Source organism: Ostrea edulis, chromosome 2 (assembly GCF_947568905.1).
Source record: "Ostrea edulis chromosome 2, xbOstEdul1.1, whole genome shotgun sequence".
Taxonomy (NCBI): domain Eukaryota; kingdom Metazoa; phylum Mollusca; class Bivalvia; order Ostreida; family Ostreidae; genus Ostrea; species Ostrea edulis.
This window is the reverse complement of record NC_079165.1, coordinates 61,778,413-61,805,339: the sequence shown is the minus strand read 5'-3', so window position 1 is coordinate 61,805,339 and position 26,927 is coordinate 61,778,413. Positions and strand designations below refer to the sequence as shown.

At 35.9% G+C, this 26,927-nt stretch overlaps 2 protein-coding genes across 4 annotated transcripts; both read left to right on the top strand.

Annotated features, from left to right (window-relative positions):
• Nucleotides 1-2,066: 2,066 nt before the first annotated feature.
• On the top strand, nt 2,067-4,046 carry LOC125680527 (uncharacterized). Its single transcript, XM_048920197.2, has 4 exons — nt 2,067-2,176; nt 2,279-2,331; nt 2,902-3,033; nt 3,141-4,046. The coding sequence occupies exons 1-4, from the start codon at nt 2,085-2,087 to the stop codon at nt 4,028-4,030; spliced, it is 1,167 nt and encodes a 388-aa protein (XP_048776154.2). The 5' UTR covers nt 2,067-2,084; the 3' UTR covers nt 4,031-4,046.
• A 3,608-nt stretch (nt 4,047-7,654) lies between these two features.
• On the top strand, nt 7,655-12,059 carry LOC130051842 (uncharacterized). Of its 3 annotated transcripts, none has more exons than XM_056154719.1 (4): nt 7,655-8,135; nt 8,230-8,285; nt 10,649-10,783; nt 11,352-12,059. In XM_056154719.1, exons 1-4 carry the CDS (start codon nt 8,032-8,034, stop codon nt 11,948-11,950), a joined length of 894 nt encoding a protein of 297 aa, XP_056010694.1. In that variant the 5' UTR covers nt 7,655-8,031; the 3' UTR covers nt 11,951-12,059. The 3 variants fall into 3 exon arrangements, with proteins under 3 accessions (XP_056010694.1, XP_056010692.1, XP_056010693.1); XM_056154717.1 differs by having other exon boundaries at nt 11,142-12,059; XM_056154718.1 differs by lacking the exon at nt 7,655-8,135 and having other exon boundaries at nt 8,228-8,285; nt 8,923-10,783; nt 11,142-12,059.
• Nucleotides 12,060-26,927: the final 14,868 nt, after the last annotated feature.

Sequence of the window (26,927 nt, the reverse complement as noted above, 5' to 3'; positions counted from 1 at the left end):
TTCCTTATTAACGGGAAATGCATTGGATATTTAATGTTTATAATGCATGGGAAATCTCGCTTGATAATTAAGTGAGTACATGCATAATACGGTGGTATGAAAATGAGAAAAAGTAATGATAATTTGCGCCTCCTCTGCATAGACCATCACTGTTTAAAGCAGACAGGAATTGCACTTGTTTCTATTCACCCCTACTAACGTTATTGTTATTCAAATTACATTAAGTGTTGTTTTTTTCCTGACCTATTCAAAGGTTAGAGGTCGTGTGAAGTTCCGCAGTGAAGGAAAAAGTTAACAAACTTGTCACAGCTATAGTCTTTTTCAATTCTTACCAGTGCATCATCATTAATATATTACAATGGACCAGATTTATATATATATATATATATATATATATATATATATATATATATATATATATATATATATATATTCATTGATTTAAAAAAAAAAAAGATGATTGACGCAGTTCCAATTAAGAAATAAATTTTAATTTTAAAAATGCATGAGGGTATAAACTGCCATGTTTCACGCTGGCATACTTCATGAACCAAACGTATGCTGACGTGAAGCGTTGCGACTCATACCCTTATACGTATTCAAAATTAAACTTAACATTATTTTCAATTTTACATTCTGCTTTCATTTCTGTCGGAAGATTCTCAGCCGTTAAAATAGACATTATATATTTATCAATATTCTTATTCGCATTGTTCACAGATGCAACGCATTCATGAAGAAATGACTCATTACAATTTGTAAAGATATCAAAGGCAAAAAGATGGAAAATCTCGAACAAAATAAATAAAAGGTGAATGTTGTGTCTTCCTCTCAGGACAGTGGTCCTCTCAATGGGGGATAGTAGTGAGCTGGTCCCGTGGGGGATCTGGATTAGAATAGGCCATCAGTACCCCTTACTTGTCGTAAGAGGCGACTAAAGGCCCTAAGCGCCGAACATAAGCTTAAATTTTGCAGCCCTTCACCGGTAATGGTGACGTCTCCATATGAGTGAAAATGTTTCGATAGAGACGTTAAACAGTATACAATCAATCAGTAGTAGTGAGTTGCGTTCCCCTGTTTCCCGCTAGGCGTCTATACTTGTCCCGGTCCAGAATAGCTACAGAACTGTAGCTCTCTGAGAAAATTTTGGGATAGATCAGAGAGCTACAGATCCGCCCCTTATAAAAACCTTCGATTTATGGCGCACAAAAAGCTGCACACGGTTGAGGCCTCATATCATTGTATTCTTATAATGCCTTCTCATAGATTTAATATCGAAAAATTACTAACATATTTTCCAACTATACTTGTGTCCAAACATACCTTCAAATATTCATCGAAACCCCATATGACCCGAAAACTCACAGTTTCAAATGATTTCGTTTGTTGACGTAGCCATGTTAGGTAGCCAGTCATTTCAAACCCTGGTGCTATTGGTATCCATTCATAATATTCCTTACAAGTTATGTATTCAGTCTTCATTTAATATTTAAGGGAATCATTAATAGAAATTAAAACATACAGTTTGGCTGCTATCTATTTATTGGAACAATGTACAAATGTATCTTTTAAAATCCAGGATTTGATTTGCATCGAATTTATTACTCGGCAGTTTTGTAATCTTATTCAACTCATGATCAAAGTTCAGCTAACAACAGTAATAATGCTATTGTTTCACGAATCACGTATACGATATGGTGTGGTAGTTATCACTTGGACCGGGACACGTGGCGCCGCTACACAATAGGAACGATAACTCACTGCTAACCCCCCCCCCCCATAAAATTTACGAATAAAGAATCTTTCGAGATATTTATTTTTTATTTTTGTGAGTGGAAGCCTGTTCTTGGGGTCGCCATCACTAAACTATCTTTGTTTTATACACTGTACCATGTCTATTACCGAAATACTGCAGCAATGAAAAATAATATATTTTATGGTATGCAATTTGGATTTCTGAATCTATGTAAGCTGTGTCTGTTGATTGAAAGTGGTCCTTACTAGTCAGAAAATGGCAGCCTAACGTAAAACTGAGTTGTCTGCTGGTTTCATGTATCTGGTATTTCCTGGTGAAGTGTTGAATAATGTTAACTGTGAACAAGCATTGCATTTTTCATAACTTCCGCTTCCTCAAAACAAATGTTCTTTCCGCGACCATTACCATGTGCAGGCAAAGGTTTGTATAATTACTTCTATTCCTTTATGTTTAAAACTGATATAGAGTATTTTGCATGGGTTTTTTTTAAAGAAAATATCGTATGTTTTCATTTTCTTACAGAAATTCCTCTGAATGCTGTTATAATCATTATTTGGTTGACAACTCATGTGTAGGTATGGAAGTCTTCTCTCATTGTATAGTGTATATGCATTAAGATGACGTATGGATATTATATGCCCCCGTATCGAAGATCGGGGGTTGACACACTGTTTTATTTTGTCTGTCTGAAACTTTATCCTTACTTATACGTGTAAATTTGAATGGTGAGTGATAGGACTCTCATAATTAGTCCCTTTACTGGCGGTGAAGAGGACTTTAATAGATATTTTTTATGTTTGGTATACCCTGATAAGTTACTGATCAAGTTCGAAATGTGTTCTGGTCCATTGCTGCTTAGCTGCGTTATGATCCTTGGACTTAAACAATTAACACAAATACTCAACCTTTCTGCACTTATAGGTAGCCTATGATGTGCATTGTTCTAAACTTAGCTGGAATTTCAGAAGGAAAAAACTAGATTAGTAGTATACGTGATTCTTAGTATTTCTTAACTGGTAATTTGAAGTTGAAACAAGGTAAGGATTTTCACACGAATACGATGAAATGTGCTTTTACAGTTTAATTTCAGATTCTTTTGAAAACAATTGAAACATTCATGAGCATATATGATATTTATATTACAGAATGTCCACATGGGTACTATGGTGATAACTGCTCCAAGGAATGTAAACCACCATCTTTTGGACATCTTTGCAGCCAGCAGTGTTCAGAGTTTTGTCCTCCAACAAAATGTGACTTCGCAACAGGATGTAGTGGTAAATTAATACATATAAATAATAGTACGTGTTCTATTCTGTTACTAGTAATTCATAACTCAGTAAATTTGTTAAACTGCATTATATAATTATTCCTTTTGATCTAGTGAAAATTACAGAACCAACAATTCATTCTTCGCCTCCTTTTGACGTATCAACGGGATTAGATATAACATGGACCTCTGCACGTTCCACTGATTTATCATCTTTTAAACAACTTTCATCAAATTCTCCTACAATTAGCACAAAATTGGAGGAAATTCCAGTACAAAGTACACAAAGTATCATTTCACAGACACGGGATACACCGTACAACTACACCTCAGTGATAGCCGTGACGGGAGGCGTCATTGCCTTATTTCTGGCCATTCTGGTAATGCAAATGTGTTTGAAAATGCGCTTGAATAAACAAAAAACTAGAAAAATGAATTCTATAAAAGCAAATATAACTGCTGAGCCAGATGACTTATATCATGAAATAAACGATATGAATGTTGCAGTAAACGATCAAAGTTACCTGGATGTAACAGAACAAAGTAGAAAAGAAAGTGAACTTCGGCATCTGTACACTGCAAAATGCAATTCATACCAGAAAATAGACGATTCCCCGAAATATTTGGAACAATCTGTTGCTATTCAGCACACCAATAATTCTTCGACAGACAGCAGCAACAGTTCAGATGGAAGTGCTGCCCCTTATCTAAAGCCTAAGAAACAATCGATCAGACACAGCTACATCGAGGTGACAGATCTAGATATACATTCCACTCCACAGAATGAATCAGTTGTTGATACACGTACACTCGATAGGCCACAAAACCGATCCTCGTCACAATACGATGACGTAATCAATCCCTGCACTACAAATGAATTCAGAGACATTACGCCTCATGGTGATGTAGATGACACAGACCCTGATGCTCCTTACTTAGATGTTGTAAATTATGGTCAACATAGCACTTATCTCGATGTTGTTCATTCTATAAACAAGAAATAGAGAATTCAATCTTTAATATTGCCATGTTTCAACGAATTTGTTTATCACTCCTTCTTACTTCCAATCCTGTGCTGGACTATTCTGAAATATTGCACTATTAACTAATATTCAAAGTGGTTTAAAAACTTCTTAGACTTAGGATATATATGCATTGATCTTCGCTTTGAAGATATTATATGATTAAACATTCTTTTTGAAGAATTTATCGATGTGTAAACTCCGGACATTTTACTAACAAACTGAATAAAAGTGAGAAGCACTTTTATGTTGAGTTTGTGAGTAAAATGTCCGAAGTTTACATATCGATAAATTCTTCAGGTATCCAAAAAATTACTTTGTTAAACACAACCCTGATTCCACGCACAAATATTCTGAAGTTAAATTAAAAATATGAAGTTCCTCATTGACAATATCTTCCTAGTCTTTAGTGATCAAGTCTTCCAACAGTCTGTTGCAATTCTCATGGGCACAAATTGTGCTCCTTTGTTAGCTGACCTGTTTTTATATTCGTATGAGGCAGAATTTATTCAGAAGTTTCTACAAGATAAGAAAAGAAAAATTCTTGCTATTACCTTCATCTCAACATTTGATATATCGACGACGATTTAATTCTTAACATTAATCATTTTCATTCTTGTGTCGTATCAGAATATCTCAGTGAACTCGAAATAAAAGACAACACAGATTCCTCCACATAATGCTTTGTACTTAGATATCTTATTGAAAATAGATATTAACGAAAAACAAACAACTGAAAAAAGGATGATTTTAGCTTCTCCATCGTCAACTTACCATATCTATGTAGAAATATTCTATTATCACCTGCATATGGCGTTTATAGCTCTCAACTGATTCAACACGCAAGGGCTTGTTCTTCCTATGATCAGTTTTGAAATCGAGACAGGCTACTGACAAACATGTACAGGGGTTTAAAGCCACCATTTCGCAAATTCTTTGGTTATCATACAATGATCTAGTTTGCCAATACAACCTGTAATTGGGTAAAATGCTGTCTGACATGTTTCACAACAATTGTTAGCCCGTTCTTGGCACAGTGATTCTGACTACGGATTGCTCCGTTTACCTGATCAACTCGATATAATTTGTAAAACAAGGTATTACTGGGTCGAATGCTGGCTGACGCGTTTCATACCAATTGTGAGACTGTTTTTCACATGGTTATTTTGACTATGAATTCGACCCAGTGTTTTGCAAATTATATCGTTATAACGACCATAAAATTTACGAAATGTTGACTTTAAACGACACTGTTGAAACCCCTGTAACAACAATTAATTTGTCAGTAGCTTGCCTCCATCGAAAAATTTATCAAATGCAGAACAAACTCTTGCGTATCGAATCAGTTGAGAGAAATAAACACCGTATGCAGGTGATAATGGAATATTGCTACACAAATATGGGAAGTTGACGATGGAGACATTGAAGCCAATTCCATGTCATAAAGTTGTTAGTTTGCCGTATTTCCTGTTTTAATAAAAACGGATATGAATGACAGATTCTATCTAATAACTGATAAAAATATAACATAAATGGTGAATTTGACTGGTACATGGAATGTAAAGCGACAATGAGTACTGGCACGACGTGATTTATTAATAATTATTCAGACTGACAACGGAAGTCAGAGTTTTAAAACATCACCATAGAGGACAAAGGGATCATCTCCTTGAAACTTTGATCAGATTTCAGATTAATTTGGCTAAATCTGTGAGTGATATATCATGCTAAATTTGTTACTTCCTACAAAGCGGAATTTCCTTAAAGGCACACTTCAAATATTTGTTTGAGAAGAACTTTCGACGATACAGATTAATTTTCAAACTACACGTCAATAGGATAGAATTTACAAGATACTTTCCATGTAAAAACATTTACCGTATAACATTTATGTTAAGGTGTCCGTTCCATAAAACCCCATTGTTTTCTCAAAAATTAATTGTTATGTAATACAAAACTTGGTATTAAAGGTGCTGATTCACGATTTTCCCCAAAATTTTGTTTTTCACTTTTTATGATCAAAATCTACTGTCTAATGTGTTTAAAAGATTTTACATAAAAATTAAGGTTATATATTATCACAGATGCTCATTTTAGAGAGTTCATTATTTGTTTTGTAAACAAAGATTGCGGTATGTTATTGTTTACGAAATTTTCAAAAGAAATGGATATCGATTAAAGTTTATTATATCTTTCACATTTCAAGCATTCTTCGGGTAAAATGAGTCATCTAAAACTTAAAATTTGTGACTATGCAAAATCAAGATGCTTTATATTACAAAATCAATATTTCACTTGTTTGTTTGTATTCCTAAAAAGACTCGAGTCTTTGTTTACATAACACAGATTTAATGCTAAATTATTGCTTTTATTCTTGCATTCAGAAGGTCAAAATTTTGGCTGTCAACATTAAATAAGTAATATTTTTAATACTTAACATCAAAACTGAAAAATATTTTGTTCAAAAATCGTAAACCAGTTCCTTTAAATGAAAGATAATTAACATACACAGTGATTTACCCAAAGAATTTTGAATAAAAAAACATAAGAAATATCTGTTATAAAAATTAACATTAACATCTATGAGGAAAACAAATTTCTGACATATAGGCAATTAGAATATAATTTCCAAAGAAAGCTCATGGTGCAAAGATCCCTTTTACCAATGGTCTTTTAAATATTTTAAAAGAAAAGTAAAGGTCACCATAGAAATTATGAAAATAATACAAAAAATTCTACATTTCTACAAGGGAAGATAACTTTGACCAAAAAAATTTTTTTTTATTATAAATAGATCTGGGCATCATCTCCTATCTCTGCCATCTTTATCTCACTAAAAATTAAGCATTTTGTTTTCACACACGATTTAGGACAAATACAAATATTGAATTTTTGTGAAAATAAATGTTTTTATCGATCGCATACCTTAAACTCTTTCTAACAATCCTAACTACAGTAACAACAAAAATCATCAAACCAAATGTAAGAATACTAATGGTCATTTATGAAGGCATCAATGAAATAAAAGCAAGTGCATGCATATACCTCTGTACATAAAAGAAAAAGTTACAAGTGTGACAAACATACTGTAACATAAATTGATAATAAAATTATAAGGATAAGTTGTGACTAGAAAACAGACTAACAGTTATTACAAAATAAATACTGTATAATGTCACCCGCTCACTCATCCCTGGGTCGGAGCGATCATCGAGGTGCCAGCATGGACCCTGCAACTGGCTTGATATGTGGTTATCTGTCTTGGGTTGTCTTCATGATGGTGTTTAGGGAGAAAGATGCACATATATATATATATATATTATGGAAAACTTCTACGGTACCAATTTTGATGCACCAGATGCGCATTTCGACAAATAATGTCTCTTCAGTGATGCTCAAGCCGAATTTTTGGAAATTCGAAATGACAAAAAACTTGTAAGAGCTAAAAGGAAAATTAGAGTGCCAAAAAAGAAAAAACTGGAGCCAAATTCGTCCAAGGATCAGAGCTATGCACGAGGGAGATATCATCCTTAATTTTGAAATGAATTTCTAAATTTTATCCCAGCAATTAAATATACATCCGTATTATCTATATATCTATATCTATCTATGATTGCACATGAACAGACCTATAGATTCTCATTGGAAATCTGACAGTTGTATGCTTTTGAGATGAAATTATCAATTGCCTTGTGATTCTGTTTATACGATGGCAAGGAAATCACATATATTGCAGCAAGAACACGCAATATCACATATTGGACGTGTAGTCTGGGATTTTCTTACTCAGCAGTATGTTGGTATCTTTACCGATTTGTCACCATCGAGAACGTCTGCATATATATAGCCGGTCAGAAACCACTTTGAGTCAAGTGTCCGATAACAACCGAATTTCCGATTATGCGTTTACCCGCGTGTTCTGGTGTAAACATTATGCAGATCTTCAGGAAAGATATATTTAGAATCCTTCCGGTTTATTGAAAATGCTTCATCATCTAAGCATCTACATGTATCTGTTGTTTTCCATTTTTAGCTGTCTTTTTCTTCAAGGAATTTCGCAAACTAATAAAGGAGACTGCCCAGAGAGGTATATCTATGTACTTTTACTCTAATCAAGATGTCTCGATTTCTTTCCACATCGTATTCGACGTACATGTACCTTTCAAATTCTCCCATTTCAGTACTGTGCAGAGTCCATGTTGTTACAACTTCCGGCTGAAAGACGATAAATGTATCAGTATGTACAAGTATCTTTCATTGATAGCTATCTATAAAAATACTGTTGAGCTGCACAATTTAGTTTGAAGCATGTACATGTGTATATGTAAAAGACACCGAAACATGTTTTGTATTTTTCAAATATCTCGGGAAGGAACTTTTTTTCTAAATATCACCTGATAGTTCACATCAATTTTGTTTTATGAGGAGCTCGAGTTTGGCAGTAAACCATATAAGTTCCCCTCCATTATATGGTTATATCTTACAGCACACATTGCATGTTTCTAAAGTTTTTTTTTATTTTGTCAGAAAGGTTAATTCTTTTCATGCTTACATATAGAACTACTTTAAATATGTTTTAAATTAACTATTTTGCGTAGTTTTCCAGTTTGAAAGCGATAAAATTCAAATCTTACGACATGCATATTTACTTACAAATTTTACACGCCATTATGTGTGACGTCATATACGACCTCGAGCGAGAAGGTTTGAAAACAGTTTTTAGCCATTTTATAAACCGATTAGATTTAATAATAAAAATGTCAATTATAATGTTAACGGCTTGTAAATAACATTACATTAGATTCTTTCGTTCCGTTTAAGGGTGTACTAGTTGTCAGTAGAATGGATTTAGACTGAGTTTTTTTTCTTCAAAGGTTTTCGAAGGAATGTCTGAGGCAAAAGAGGTGGACAATTTTTGTCAGCGCCAGGACTTTGCCATAAAAAAGCCCTAGTTGCCTTTTTCTACGTACCTTTTCTAAAGGCAGTTGGACAGAGACGCAGAAAACTGTGAAAACAATCGTTATATCGAAGCTAAGCACTGTTATGCCTACAACATATGTATTTTGTTCTGGTCTTCAATACACACTCTCAGCAACTGACCTTCACCTTATAACAACATATAACTAGTGATCCCAGTGTCTACCAAAAAAAAAAAGAAAAAAAGATCGAAGACATTTGAACTTTCAATTATGAATACCTTAAGTTGTATTATAATGCTCTCCCTTTTTTATTGAGCTTCGTAACATCAAGTAAAGTATAACACCGTGCTCCCACTTCTTAACCACGTATAGATCACAATTCAAAAATAATAATAATGAAAGGTGAAGATAACGAACAGTGATCAATGTCATAACTCGTATAAGCAATACAAAATAGAGAGTTGGGCAAACACAGACTCCTGGACACACCAGAAGTGGAATCTGGTGTCTAGGAGAAGTAAGCATCCCATAATTTGTCCAATCCAAAAAATAAATAATAATTGCACTCTTTATATGTAAATAAAATCAACGTCAATTACAACTGTTAAATTAAAGGAATAACATTACCAAATAGTGTTTTGACAGTGACCCATGAAAATATTTACTTGCAATTGCCGATTTCACACTCATTTGGGTATTTACATCCCTATTTGCATGCACTGGTAGGTGAAATATAACATTCGGGATATTTGTCAACATCGAAATAAATGTATGTGGTGAATGAATTACGCCCCTTAAAGCTGAGGTTTTAAAACTATTTAACACTATTTTCACTTTCAGTTGATCGAAGAAGGTCGCATATGACGTCGCTATCACGTGACTATACCTAACTAAATAACGAGTTGATATCGGGGCTTAGATTTAAATCCGTATTGCGGATAATTATAGCAATATTTCGGCGAACGAACTATTAGAATTAAGATTACTATAAGCATAAGAAAGACAACATGCATATGATTTTGTATACTTTGGAAACATGCGATGTGTCCTTTAATGGTAAGAGTAAAACGCAACTGCATACTAATCAAGCTACCGAGGCAATAATCAAGCTACAATCAAGATACACTAATTAAACTACCTGTACCGAGGGAAAGGATATTTCATCTTTTGCGTGACTTGTGACTTTCACTTTTAATGCTAGGTGCTTAGGTAAAGAACAATCACTGCCTATATTTAACGATTATTGATCCCGGCTAGCATGAATGGTGAACATAGTGATCTTATAACTCCTATAGGTAGTGATATGTAGTCGCTATTCCTTCACACAGCGCCCGGTATTAGAAGTAAAGATCACGAGTACCTCGGATATGACCTTAACGGAAGTCCTACTTAATCTCTTACGCAACCACGAGATTGAGAATCGAACCTGGGCCTCTAGGTTGCGAATTAAGCGCCCTAACCACTGGGCTAGTACTGTATCGCAACAGGTAGCGCAGGTAATGGAACAATCGTCAACCAATATATTCCGTACAATCCAATATTACAGAACAATAAAATATAAACACAGGGTACAGGTAGTGTAATACAAGATAAACCTAAATATTCACCATTAATACGTAAGCATTCGTTATGAATGGGTTTACTGTATATTAAATGTAATTATATCCCATTGTCTACTTAGAATGCTCTCCAGGATATTTCGGAATCGACTGTATGTTGACATGCCCCGATGGACAGTACGGACATTCCTGCCTACAAAGGTGCACTACATGCAAAAGAACCGATTGTCATCATGTTTATGGCTGCAATACAACAGGTGAAATCTTCCTATATCTGAACTTTCTTCAAATTCAGTAACTGTTCAATAGCTATCGTCGTATTTTCAAAAGTTCGACAGAAACACATTTACACGCCGGAGAAAACACTTATAGATGTAGACTACTTTAGTAAAAATGCACAGTAGTAGTCCAAATAATTCAGGAGGAAATTGAAATCCCGTACAGATTCAAACTCAGTCTTCTAAATGGCGGACGCATGAAAACCCATTGAGTTAACTCGCTAAGTCAAATTTAAAAGGACAAGAAATATTTATGATTACTGAGTTTTAGATTCCCATACATGTATATGGGTTGAACAGAATTTAACCATTATATATGACGATGTGTTATTTTCAGAATCTTCAACCTTAATATTATCTTCCATAAAAATCCAGACAACTTTATCACCGTTTACACGGGAGAAGATTGACATTTCTAGTGCAAGCCTTACACAGTCCAGCCTAATAACTACTACATCGGCGATGGTTGAGAAAAATATGTCTAACAATATTATTCTAGTAGTGGGCTGTGCCATAACATTATGTTTAGTAATTATTATCATTCAAGGTGTACATAAACAAATCTTGAAATCCAAACGGAAAAGACGCTCGACTGTCAAACAGGAAGAAATGGCTGAAATATACTCCGAAATTGAGGACAGAGCTTTCGTCGGCAGGCCTAATGTCGTAAATAGACATGAAGAGAAATCTACAAATGACAGGAACAAATACAATGTATTAATAAATTGTGAATCAGAGTTACCTGGACGCGGATATCAGGAAATCAATGAAATCCCAGAAATATCTGATAGGGCCGACGTGAAATCCCAAGGAGCCACCGATTCCGACAGTAACGGGGAATCCTATTTAGAGCCGAATGAACAAGGATCCGCCCACACCTATACCAAGGTCATAGATTCTGATGACGAACGAACCAGTCCCTCTTCAACAGTTGGATGTGAAAACTATTTGGACCCTGTACTTGAAGTAACTCCGCGAATGCATGCACATTTGTGTAAGCCTGTTCTGTCTGATTACAGCGAAAACTCTGAACAGTATCAGGACACAGCCTTGCCCCTTGGCTATGGGCGAGGAAGTCGGAATGATCAAAATGGACATACATCCGACAGAGCAAACGTGTTATACCTTGATGTAACTAACTCTTGACAAATTTTGAAAAGCGATATCATCGCCTCATGCTTAGGTTTATCATATTCAATTAGATGTACATTGTAGACATTGTAGATATATTGTATATTATAAACTCAACCCTAATTGTGCCTTGTGGTATTTTTCTGAGCTAAATTATGCTTCCACATCCTTTCAAAGGGACAAGAACACGATTTTGGTTCATGAAATATTTAGATATAATATGATAGTATTTGATTCGTGGAAAACATAGCAACAAACCTAAATATACACAAAGATGTACGTAGGAGATATAAACTATTCATTTTCAAAACAAGGCACGAGCCTTGTTTTAGGTTTATATGTCACGTGACTCAACTATCCGTTGACGACATTGGTGGAAAAAACAACTTTTAAAACGAGAATTTCTGTTCTTTCTTATGTGTGCTTGCTCTCTAAATTGGTTTAACAGTAATGTAAGGGGAAATGTTGAGTGTTTTAACATACTTTTTAGATGTATTGATGATGTTTCCTGACTATAACAAGGATGTTGACAAACACGATTTTGGGAGCCGGGTTTTGTTTAAATACAAAGCGTATCGTGTGTAACAAATATTTTTTTCATCCACTTTTTCATAAAAGAACTTTGTCTACAACACAAAAAACCCTGTTAAGTTCAATTTATCAAATATCGTGTCCATGCTCTTTTAAAAACAAAAAATATTAGCTGTATAGCTGAAACTTAATAATTAAAATGATCATATATTCTGCCAAATCACTGAAGGTAATATGTATATTATAATACTGTCGGATTAATAACCTGTACGTGTCAAGAACATTCATTTTCACTGGACGAAAAGAATGGACCTTCATCATGGTACTGTACTTACAACCGTAATCCAGAGCCCTCTGTACATAATCGACTTGGGAGTATATATGAAACCCGTATTCTCCATGTGACTTACTGACAAAAGATACTTCTTTTAGCTACGTACTGATCGAAAGTAAATTCCTTGCGTTGTATTTAGAACGTGTTGACAATAAAATCAAATTGTTTTCAAGTTCGATACTAACGCTTTATCATTGGTTGAAAAAATAGTGGTATATCGTATCCAACGAAAACAATGCCGGAAATACTTTTTATTGGATTTTTGTGGATAGATTTAGAATCCTGAATCCTAAAATTGTATCGATGGTGTTGAACTCCGGAATAATATGTCTATGAATATGCACCGAAACGAGCCTTCCGTACGACGTTACAACAGCATTTACTTGTAAAACCTTGGCCTTAATTCCAGTTTCACTTAACAAAATCCCAGTAAAATTCTCTCATCCTTTTAAAACTGCCCAATTCAGCTCACAAGAAACCTGTTGGCTCAACAGTTCGTGGAAGTCACTATATTAATGGATTTAGTTGCCGTTAACACAAATTATTACGCCGATCTCAAAATGACAGAATATGTCATTAATTCAACTGAAATAATGCCATGTATTATTATTTAAACTCAACGTTTTAAAACTTTAAGTGATATGGAATGAATTTATCCTTTTTTTTTCGTTGGTTGGAGGTATACCACGAAAAAACGACGGAAAACTCTGCATCATGCGCTACGCACCATGATGCAGTTTTTCGTCTTTTTTATGTGGTATCCAACGAAAAATTAAAAAATTCATTCATTAAGGCAATCAACAAATCAATGCCCACTGATTTGCCTCATATTTTTGCGTTTTGGTTAACTGTTTTTCATAAATATATCTTCAACATTAATACAAATATTCTTACAGATTTCAATCCAGTGACAAGAGTTATTATAAGTTCTGTGTACGATAAGTTTTAAGAATTGAGGCAAGCTACTGATAAACAAGTTGATGTTACAGGGGTTTTGACAGATTTGTTTAAAGTAAGCATTTTGCAAATGCTATGGTCATTATAATTATCTCGTTTGCCAATACAACCTATTACATTGGATTAAATCCGGTCTGGCTTGTTTCATACCGATTTGTTTGGCTGTTCTTGACACACTGATTTTGACTATGGATTACTTCGTTTACCTGATCAAGATATAGGGCTCACGGCATGTGTGACCGGTCAACAGGGGATGCTTACTCCTCACCGGTACCTGATCCCACATCTGGTATATCAAGTGGTCCGGGTTTCCCAACTCTCCATTTTGTATTACTTGTAGGAGTTATAAGACTGATCACTATTCGTTATCTTCGCTTTTTCATATAGAAAGGACCTCGCCACTTTAGCTGCGATGTACATTAGTTTGTAAACATGAAGAGCTATGCCGTCTTTTGAATTTGGGTTTGTCTGTTTTTATTAAATCTCTATTGATATTCATCAAATGACCGGGTTTTAAAGCCTTTGTTTATATCGAGCACACGGTTGTCTATATTTCTTTTTTCTGAATATATCTGAAAAAGAATATAATTATACGTTTCCCTTTTACCTCATTTACCTGTATTGACCTCGGGTAGTAATTCGGTACTTTTCAGGCTTAGGGTGACCATTCAAAACTTAGTTTTCAACCATTATCTTCCAATATCCCAGGGGAAAGGGACTGAGTGTACACTTACTGGGGATACATCATTTTTTAATATTTACCGAAGAGTATGCTAGAGAAATCATTTTTTTTCTTTGAAAAGAGGCATGGTTAAAAGGGACCACAAGCTACAGCTTAAGTGGAGAGGTCCTTTAAAGCAATATGACGATTTTACCATGTATTGAACACATTTTACCATGTATCAAACAGTCTCTGTTCGTAAATCATTCACACATCATTATCATATTTTCCACCGGTTATTGTAGCTTAGTTATAGAGCACCAACTTCTCAAGAGAGTAGTCACGGATTTAATTCTCAATTGCGTCAAACCTAAGACGTTTGATACTGGTTGAAACTGTTTCTTCGCCAAGTGTTCAATATTAGAATCGAAATTCACGAGTCTCTCTGACCCAACTTTAAAAGCTGAGACACCATGTCAAAGAGGGCGGACTATAAATTGGACTTTCGATGGATTGAATAATTGCACGTTTTAAAGCACAATACAATTATACACAATTCATCTTTCTTATGCATACAATTAATCATAATAGTTAGTAAGGCGGTAGATACCTATACATCTGCATATACCGGTATCGTCATTTTGGACATCAGAAACTTGAATGTAAACTTTACATCATTTAAGCCATCCAACGCCAGTGATTATACAAATAACTGATTCGGGTTTTCTTTTCATTATACAACAGAGACGCGTTAGTAGGATCCGAAGTAGAGGACATTTCTTAACCAATAGATGAACCTTAAATGGAAGTATCATTTGTCAGAAACGTAACTTCACGAGACAATAGCTATCGCTTTTGTGATAAGGATGTCACGAATAAATCCCATTTAAATCGACACATCAATATTCATGGTGTAAATGCCCAGACTGTAATATTTTTTGTCCCCTGCCGCAACGCGAAATGGGACATAGAAAAAGTATTCGGTCACAATGGCGGCGTGTTTACGTTTAAAAGCGAAAGCAAGAAGTAAATGACCTTGCCCTGCTATTTTTGGATTGTCAGGAAGTAGAATTTTTTTGTAAAATTAGAAATTGGTCACATGATACGTCATGTGGTACCTAGTTATCGTCTGCTGTTTACAAACAAAGGGAAAATTACGAATTATTCAAAGATGGGTCGGAGAGGAAAAGAGATGGGATTAGAAGTTAAAAAGGTCATTGTGGAGTTATTGCAGGGTGGATACAGCCGGAGAAAGATTAGTGAGATGTTGAAGTTACCCAAATCGAGCGTTATTGATGTTTGTAAGAAATTTCTGAATCGGGATCAGTTGAAAACAAACCCAGAAGTGGCCGGCCACCGAAAATCAAACCTCGGGACTATCGGCAGTTGGAGAGGATTGTGAAAACCAATCGCAGATGTTCGCTATCAGATATTACGGCAAAATTTCATGAAGAGAGGCAATATCCAGTGAGTAAAAGGACAGTACAACATAACTTGCACAAAAATAATTTTCGGAGGAGTGTTGCCAAGAAGAAACTTGTCATTAAAGAAGTGAATCGGAAGAAACGACTTGCTTGGTGTCGGGGGAAGAGACAGTGGGCTGTTGACAACTGGAAACGTGTGATTTTCTCAGATGAAAGCAAAATCATGATAGGACATGATGAAAGAGTTCGGATTTGGAGGAAAAGGGATGAAGGATGGCGACCCGATCTCGTTCAACAGCACACGCCGCGCGCTAAGTACGAAGTGATGATATGGGGGTGCATTTGTTGGGAGGGTGTTGGAACTATGACGCCAGTGGAAGGCAATATCAACGCTGCTAAGTATCAGGACATTTTAGAGGACAACCTGTGGCCAGTTTTGGCAAGACATTTTCCACAAAATGGATACTTTTTCCAGGACGACAATGCGCCTGTCCATCGATCCAGATCAACACAGGAATATGTGGCCCGAAATCACATCAACTGTTTAAGCTGGCCTGCCCAGTCACCAGACTTTAATATCATTGAAAATGTGTGGCTTTACATTAAAAGAAAACTTCAGTCCCGCACAGGTTTTATAAAATTGAGATCTGATTTGATCGAGGAAATTCGGCCCATATGGACGACCATCACACCTGCCTACATTCAGAGCTTGTATAGATCTATCCCGAGACGCATTCTGCATGCCATAAGATTAAAAGGACACCTAACGAAGTATTGAATTGTAAGTAGTTCACTTTTTATTCTTGGTGTATGTTTTCATAAAAATTTCAGCCAGCAAAATATTGATGCGTTCGTCGTCAGCGTAAACACGCCGCCATTGTGACCGAATACTTTTTGCACGTGTCTGTACCACTGTCCATGCGTCCGTCCCACTTGAATTTGTGGACGCAACTCCTCAGAAACAGTTCAATCGATTTTGTAGGATTTTTAGTCATGTACCGCCATTTTCATTCGACAAATTTTACAGGAGTTAGGGGACTTTGTCGAATTGGTCCATGCTACACAATAGGAACACTTTGTGGATGCAACTTCTCAGAGACCGCTCAACGGCTTTAGGATTATTAGTTACCATATGTAATTGATCATAATAAGATTTATTGAATTAACTATAAATCCATTTATTTTAGCCAGATTTAAATAAATTTAATTTCTCAGGATTTTTTTTCGGAAACACTATTCCGGAATCTTACCGGAAATAAGTTGGCAAACACAATAGCATTTCCTTTTATGACGAGACATTTTCGGGAGAACGGTTAGATAAATGTCGAGACTAAATTTTACATTTTTATAAGATTCAGAAGCTAAGGAAAATAAGTTAAATTGTAGAAAAAAAACATGCCAAAAGAAAAATCAACAAGGGTGAAAAAGAAGAAGGGAGCTGAAGTTATGAGAAAGGGGCGAACAAATAAAAATGTGGAAGGACCAGTTGAATTTCAAGAGCAGACGACAATGGAGACATCAAGAAATAATGGATTTGAGGGAGAGTTAGATGTATCACCCAGAGATGAACCATCGGGATTCCGCATGGGGAATTCCAGGGAAACTATTCGAGGTACACAGGGCATAGATATACCAAAATATGGTCAACAGTTACAATAATATCATTGGACTTAATGTTTCACAAGAAATTAAAAACAAAATAGTCAGTGGTCAATATGTAGAATTGGCATAAATGTTGATTAATTCTAATGAGCCAAAAAACAAACAATTGTAATGGTGAGTGGGGACTTACAAACATCAGAGAAAAATTCTTTAAAAAATCAACAACATTGAACAATGGACGGATGCATTTATAATTTTTTGCAGTATTTATTTAGAAATTTTGAAATACATGAACGATGTTAGGTTAGCAGCATCTAGGTCAGGAAATCTTGGATTTAAAGAGTATAACCAACAATTCAGATCAAAAATGGCAAAGAACCCTACAAAACCATGGGGTGAGGTTGATTCAGAATTATGGTTGATGTTTGTTTTACCTGCTGTTAAAACTCTGTCTGCTGCTCCAACTTACCAGAGTCAGAGTAAAAAATGTTACAATTACAACTACCAAGGTTCATGCTTCAGATCACCCTGTGCATATTTACATCTACGTATCAAGTGTGGGGGTCAACATCCTAGCAACATTTGTCAATCAAAAAACATTAGCACACAAGGGGAAGGTTTTAGTAATTTTCGTGGACAGGGAAATAACAGATTTTCAAGGGGTCAGTACCAAAACACAAGAGGAAGAGGGGTCTCAATTCAGAGGTCAAAGGGGGAACTTTCTAATGTATGGAAGCTTGGGACCACCCCTATAGATATAAACAATTTAGAATCATTGTTACACAGTTATCCTAAAAAAAAAATATAGCTTTAGAACTTTTGCAAGGATTTAGATTTGGATTCAGATTAGGGTACAAAGGGCCAAGAATAAGGAGTGAATCAGATAATCTTACATCAGTCAAAAAACACCCTGAGAGAACGAAAGAAAAAATAGATAATGAAGTGGAAAAAGGAAGGATGGGGGGCATATTCAATAAACCTATATCAAATTTTAAAATATCGCCAATTGGCATTTTACCAAAAAAAGAGGGAATGTGGCGATTAATTACACATCTATCTTTTCCAGAAAATAATGGTGTTAATCACTACATAGATCCCCAAGAATGTACAGTAGCTTATACATCTTTAGATCAGGTTTTAGAAACAGTAGCTAGGTTGGGAACAGGAACATTGCTGGCTAAGATGGATATCAAATCTGCATTTAGGCTAATGATAATCCATCCTGGTGATTTTGATTTGCTAGGTTTCAAATTTCAAGGAAAATATTATATTGACAAATGTTTACCAACGGGTTGTGCAATGTCATGTAAGCTGTTTGAAAAGTTTTCAACATTTTTACACTGGCCACTCCAGAAACAGACAGGTATTGGCACGATTTATCATTATCTGGATGATTTCTTATTTATTGGAAGAGTAGATACTCAAGAATGTTCACATTTAATGGAAGTGTTTCAGAATTTGTGCAGTTTGGTGGGTGTACCGTTAGCAAATGAAAAAACAGTAGGGCCATCAACAAGCATTATATTTTTTGGTTTAGAAATAAATACGGTTGATATGGTTGTAAAAATTCCTCTAGAAAAGGTAAAACAGTTAAAATATATGCTAAATATGGCCCTCATTAAAAAGTCATTACAGTTACAAGAAGTACAAAGCATAGTTGTAAGCTTAAATTTTTTCAACAAAGGTTTGCCAAATGCAAGAGCATTCAACAGGAAGTTTTATGATGCTACTTGTGGGGTGACAAAAGCTCATCATATCAAAATCACAAATGAGTTTAGGGAAGATGTTAAAACTTGGTTACTTTTTTTTTTTTCAACACTTTAATGGTGTTAGACTCTTGCATGAGAGTGATTGGCTGAGTAATGAAAATATGGAATTGTTTATGGTGCATACTGGGAAGGTAGATGGGTTTTCTGGCCTTGGCCAACAAAATGGGAATTAGGTATTTTTAAAGAAATGTCATGTTTGGAGCTGGTGCCCATTGTATTAGCTATTTACATATGGGGCAAAATGCTCTTTAAGAACAAGAGGATCATAATGTACATTGACAACAATGCACTGGTGTCAATTATTAACAAACAAACATCAAAATAAAAAAAGAATCATGTTTTTGATAAGAAAGTTGGTCCTTATACTGTTAAAAACAACATAGTATTCAAGGCAAAACATATAGCAGGTACACAAAATAGTATCGAAGATGCACTGTCACGTAAACAATTTAAAACTTTTCAGGAATTGGCTCCACAAGCAAACAAGATACCGGAAAAAATACCAGTATAATTTCAACAGTTGCTGTTAGAAATGACGTAAACAACTTGTTACATCTAGCAACAGCCCAACATACTCATGAAACATACAATCAGGGACTAAGATGATTTGAGGATTTCCAGGATTCCCTAAACCTTAGCAAGATATGGCCCCCTACGTTAGAGCAAATAGTTCTATTTATAGGTTATATGTCAGCAAAACATCTCTCAGTGGCAACAGCTAGAACTTACATTTCAGCTATTTCTTACAAACAAAAAATTCAAAACGATAGGGATGAAACTCAAAGCTTTCTCGTTAAGAAACTCTTAGAAGGATTCAGAAGAAAGATCAAGAAAAATGATACCAGACTGCCAATTACATCAAATATATTAAATCAAAAACTACAAAGTTTGCACTTGGTTTGTACAAACTACTATGAATGCAAACTGTTTCAAGCCGCCTACACTTTAGCATTTTTTGGTTTCTTTAGAGTTGGAGAAATGACAATAAAAAACCAAAAAGATCTGGGACATGCAATTGATTATGAAGACATAACAATGTTTACAGAAGAAAATAAAATGCAAATAAAACTAAAGCATTCCAAAATGGATCAAATAGGGGAAGGAGAAACAATTATTATTCAGAATAGCCAATTTGGGTCTCAAATACAACCAATTAAGATTATTCAAGAATATCTAGCAATACGACCTTCTGTGCAGGGGAAGTTGTTCTGTCATTTTAGTGGACAACCACTAACTAGATAACAATTTACGGCAGTTTTAAATAAAGTTTTGTCGATAATAGGGTTAGAAGGTAAAAAATACAAGTCTCATTCATTTAGAATTGGAGCAGTAACCAGTGCAGCAATGTTTGGTATATCAGAGGTAGAAATCTGTAAAGCAGGAAGATGGAAATCTAAAGCATACAAAATTTATGTTAGGATGTAATCATAATATAAATGTGGGTGTAGTCCTTAAGACTGCATATATGTTTAAGTATATATGAAAATGGTTTCAAGTCATATAATTATATAATATTATCATGTCTCAATATATACATTTTCAGAACAACAGGTATGGGTAGTGGGCACATCAATAGTCAAAAGAGCATTTTTAGCAGCTAGAATCAGACCAGATGGAGTTAACTTGGGACTAATGGATAGATTAAATGTGTCTATTTGGTGGCAAGGAAAAGGGGGTATGGGCTGGTATGAAATGTACAACAAGATCAAAACATTGCTGAAAGTTGCTGACCCTCCTGATTACATTATTCTACATTGTGGTGGTAATAATATTGGGTATACACCAATCAAACAGCTTATACAAGATATGAAAGGTACAATTGACAAAATTTGGAAACTTTCACCCAATACAAAGCTAGTATGGTCACAAATATTGCCTAGAAAGAACTGGTATTCATCAGATAGCATAGAAAAAATGAATAATTCTGCAAAAAGAATCAACGGTTCAGTGGCGGCTCATATAGTAAGGAATGAGGGATGTTATATCAAGTATTTGGATATCAAACATGTAAACACAAATCTTTTTGAGGCAGATGGGGTCCATATATAAAAAATATGCAATGAAATTTTTCTCAACAATATTAGTGCAGGGTTAGAACAATTTATAACGAATGGATGGCAAGTGTATCCAAAGTTATACTAGAATTTGGACAGGGTATTTTGTGGCAAGGTCTTAGATCCAGGAACTAGCCGCCCCCCCCCCCCGCCCCCCCCCCCCCCCCCCCCAGGGGCGGTGGCCTCAATGGTTAATATTGTAATCATTTCCGCCATGTGGAAGAATGCGCGTCTGGTTCCCGTGAATGGACATTTAATGATTTGATTGGACAATATTGTATGTATTGAATTATTTGGTGACAATTTGGTCACATATATATATGATACACTTTGATTGTCGCTCACCGGAATCATAGTCATATGGTTTTTTGTTTAATTGAATATTGACATTTTAATGATTGATGTTTGGGGGTGATTGCAAATCGTCTCATTGCCGTCAACCGGAATGAGAAGATCTGCTAAATTTGTTGTTTGATTTTATGATATAACATTATGCAATGATGTGTTTTTGGCCTGTACCATTTGGGTGTCAATACACAGGTGTAATTTTCATGGTAAAATTTTAATGTAAAACTTTAAAATGTTACTCATTGCCTAGTTGCCAAGACCAACAACAGCCACAATGGGGAGGGTGTGTGTGTGTGTTGTTTTGAAATACAATAAGTGCAAAAAATAAAACTTGTGTATAGGTAAACATATTGTTAGGTCTTTATTTCCATCCCAGGAAAAGGTCAGCTTACAAGTACAATGTACACCACAAACTGCAATCATTTTGCAAGGCTGGTCTATAATAATTTACCGCAATCTTAATTCTACAAATTTTACAGGAGTTATGGGACTTTTGTGCTTCAACTTTTTTAGCGGCCGCGGGGAACATATGGCTACGCGTAGCAATCTTGATAAGATGAGGAAGCAATGCGCAACCAGAAAGCCCACATTCATGAATACAGTATATCTTATGCGACGTATGCGCTTAAATCTTCAAAAGGAAACGATATTTTACATTGTATTCAATAACACATCAGGAAAATGCTGACAATTTGTCTATTTAAGGGACGTCAGAAAATTTTCTTCAGGAAAGCTAAAAACATGAACCTTGATCATCTAAACTACCACACAAAGCAAATCCCACACGAGTCCGCAACATGTCATCAACAATTCACATCGAAGTACGGTAGAAATTCACAGGAGCTTGCATGTACATGTAGCAAGGGAAAACAGATAGAATGTCATACATGTGGAAAGGTATTTCATGATGAGGTTAGTTTGCATAACCATTTGTAACACATTTTTAAATGCAGGTATGGCGATTCTTCCGCTGTTGAGGCTAACAGTGTATTCTTTTCAGCAATATTGCATAATGGATTTTTATTAATTTGCTCAATACAACTCTACACTATATACGAGTAATTTCGCTAATAAAATATGAAAGAAAGCAGACATAAGCAAACTCACATACTCCACCCTCCAACATTGCTTGTTAATGCCTCACATAATGAATGGTAATGATATGCATTACTACAAGAACAAGACAGTCGGCCTCAAAATTCTAAGTTCAATAGGAACATAACTCCCAGAAAAAGTATTGAATCAGAATTTTCTGGGAATATGCATATCTTCAGTGTGTCCTTATTAACTACAAGGTTTCACGAAATTCTGTTGAGCGGTCTCAGAAGTGTTGCACAGACAAAAAAAGGACGGGTCAAAAACATGATACCCTCCGTAACTTCGTTGTGTGGGGTATGACTAGTGAATCATATGCCAATTTTACATATGCAATTGCTTTCATTGTCTATACTTGTTGACAAATTTCCTTAAGAAAAGTACATGTAGCTAGATAACTTTGTGGTATATGAAAACTTGCCAATCCTGTTATGCAGTGTCATTTCATTTCATGAAAGGTGCAAATAACGAACAATGATCAATCTCAAATCCTACAAGCAATACAAAATAGATAGTTGAGCAAACACGGACCCCTGGACACACCAGTTTTCATTTTCATTTCATTTATTCGCCCAAACCATTTACAATGGTACATGAAGTACATAGTTTAATTTTGTAATAATATAAAACATACGTCCAAGGGTATGTGCATATATATGCTCATTAGCACAAAATAGAGGTGGGGACATAATGTATACAAAGAGATTCGGACATTTAATAAATATACATGGGAGGACAGCAGACTAACTCCTGAATTTTGGAAATAAATATACATAGTTTTTGTGTGTGTGCCGATTACATGAATTCTCTAAATTGTTTCAGTTCATCTAATATTTAAATTGACAGTGTTCTGTCACGAACTGGCGACCAATAATGTACCAAATGTACTCGGTAGGGTTCAAATTTGGACTTCGAGCACGCCATGGTAGTGTTGCATCTGACTCTTTACGCACAAAATCTTGCACAGCACGATGTGGTCTGGTGTCGTCATCCATGAAGAATAGCCTTGGTCAAAGAGGGTGAATGTCAAAATGAAACGCGTACACAAAGAATAGCCCTTAAGCAATTTTGTGAATTAAGGTTGCCACTAACTGTGAAATGATCGAGCATACAGTTGTAGGAAACACAGGCCGAAATCAAAACTGATCCACCACCAAACTGAAGCGTCTCTACAATATTTTCTTCAATATATGCAATTCTAGGTTGCCGCCATACACGCATTCGTCCTTTTGGGATATGTAGCAAAAAGTTACTTTCGTCCGACCAATGTATTTTCCTCCAAGAGGGTACATGTAGGTTCCACCGCTGGTGAGCTTGACACCATTCACTACGTGCACAGGGACTAAGCCCGTTTTGGGCCCGAACTCTGTGATACCATCACAGAGTTCGGGCCCAAAACGGGCTTAGCCCCTGTGCTGCTTTGTCGTTAGGTGTAAGCAAATCTTCTTGCACGATAGTCAAATGCCCTCAGTCAATTCCGCACTGTTGTCGTTGAAAACAAACGATGTGGCAACCATTTCCTTTTTAAAACTTAACTATTAATAAAGCGTTTCGTCTACCGTTCTTCCGAGTGCGTAGCCCTCCCGAACGGATGTTTGAGGGGTCTTCCAGATCTTTAACTTCATTTGGTAACTGGTACTTTCTGACAATTCTACAGATGGTTGAATGTTGATGGCCCATTTGATGGCAAATTTGTCTCAATGACATACTTACCTCCTTCATTCCAATAATAAGCCATCGGATTCCATTTGAGACTATGCCAGAAAATTATACCTAATTTATCAAACTGTTCAGGTTGAATATCAGACGTTAATATGGTGTCCGGATAGGGCCATTTACAAAAGCGTGACTGCGCGTTAGTCACAACACGTCGTCACGTCAACAAGCAATGCGCCTTCGCGCTCTCACGCCAACAAGCCACGCGCAGACAAGCAACGCGCCTTCGCGCTCTCACGACAACAAGCAACGCGCCAACAAGCAACACGGCGTGAGAGCGCGTTGCTTGTCTGCGCGAAGGCGCGTTGCTTGTTGGCTTGAGAGCGAGAAGGCACGTTGATTGTTGGCGTGACGGCGTTTTGTGACTAACGCACAGTCACGCTTTTGCAAATGGCTCTCTCCGGACACCATAGGTTAAGCCTTTTCACCCGAAACTCCTTATAACCATAAATAAAGAGATCGAACTCTGACCTAGATTTAAAAAATACTCACTCGCATCAAACGCCTATAAAATAATTTTAAAGTGCGTAATCTAGAAGTCACTGTGCAAAAAGTAATGTATTAGCTTCATTTCAAGACGCAGGGTCTTAATATAGCAGATACAATTCTCGAAATTTCGCCCGTTTATTTTTACTCCGACATTTACCGATCCAAGTCACCCGATGGGAATTCACATCACAGCAGAGAAGTCAAGACAAGTGGGACACATGTCACATCTGTTGTACAGAATTTCACATAAGATTTATGCTACTTACTTATATTTTAATAAAGTTCTCCATGCATGCTATATCTACTTTTCACTAATACTGAGGTGACCGATAAGTCATGTGGGCCTCTTGTTCTATGAATTCCTAGATTGATCTTGACCCTTTAACCCCAGAATCAGTTCTTTCTCTTATGATAACTGAGCTACCTTTGAAGTATCCAATCGATGGAACAAACAATGTGGGCTGCAGAGTGATTATAAGCGCAGTGTTACATGTACACACACACTGTCACACCTACTCACCCACACACGAAAGATCCCGTTACAATATACCCTATTGCAAAGAATTGTGGGGGGGGGGGGTAATACAAGGATAATAATGATAACAGCTTTTATATTGGTACATTGTAATTCAACAGTTTTCATAGATGGTTGTGGAATACAGACATAATGCAGATCTCCAGGAAGGATATTCAAAATACTTCCTAATTATTGAAAATGCATTATAGTCTAAACATCTACATGTATCTGTTGGTTCCCATGTTTAGTTGTATTTTTCTTCATGGATTTTCGCAAACTAATAAAGGAGGCTGTCCAGAAAGGTATATGTATGTACTTTTATTCTAATCAAGATGTCTCGATTACCTTCCTCATCGCACTTGGCCTACCTTTCAAATTCTCCCATTTCAGACCTGTGCTGGGTCGATGTTGCTACAACTATCGGTTGGAGGACGATAAATGTATCGGTAAGTATCTATCATAATTATATATCTATCTATCTATAGAAATGCTTTTACTGTGCAGAATTTAGTTTAAGGTTTGTTACAGACACGTGGACATGTTTCCTATTTTTCAAACATTCCATTCTTAAATTTTCGTCAGGAAGACTTTTTAAAAAAACAAAATGACCTGTTAGTTCACATTTGTTTTATAAGGAGTTCGACAGCAAACCATATTATTTTCCCCTCCGTTGTGTGATTATTTTTTTGAAAAAAGGTAATACTGTGTGTAGGGAAATATTCGCCCCCGTTTTATTTTCACCCTTGTTGTCAGTAGTAAAAGGCACACTAATAAAGCTGTCCCCGGCACCGAGGGAAAGTCTATTTATTTTTTGCATGACTTTTAATGCTGGGTGCTTGACTAAAGAGCAATCACTACCCTATTGATCCCAGCTAACGTACATGTATGTAGTGAGTGTTCCATACCAAAGCGCCCGGCATTATAAGTAAAGATGAGCCTCTCGGATATTTACGGAAGTTCCGCCTAATGTTTTACGCAACCTCGAGATCAAGAATGGAACCTGGGCCTCCAGGTTGCGAATTGAGCGCCCTAACCACTGGGCTAGTACTGTACCGCAACAGGTAGCGCAGGTAATGGAACAATCGTCAACCAACATATTCCGTACAATGCAACGATTGGTCAATCCAATATTAGATAACAATAAAATATGAACACGGTGTACGGGTAATATGATACAAGATAAAGCTAAATATTCACCATTAATACGTAAGCATTCTTGATGAATGATTTTTTTTACTGTATATTAGATGTAATTATATCATATTGTTTAATTAGAATGCTCTCCAGGATATTACGGACACAGCTGTGTGTCGATATGCCCCGATGGATTTTACGGACGTTTCTGCTTACATAGGTGCACTACCTGCAACGAAACCGAATGTCATCATGCCTATGGCTGCAATACAACAGGTGAGATGTTTCTATATCTAATTTTTTCTCAATTCAGTGACATCCCGTGGGGATCCGGGTTAGAATAGGTCCCCAGTACCCCCTT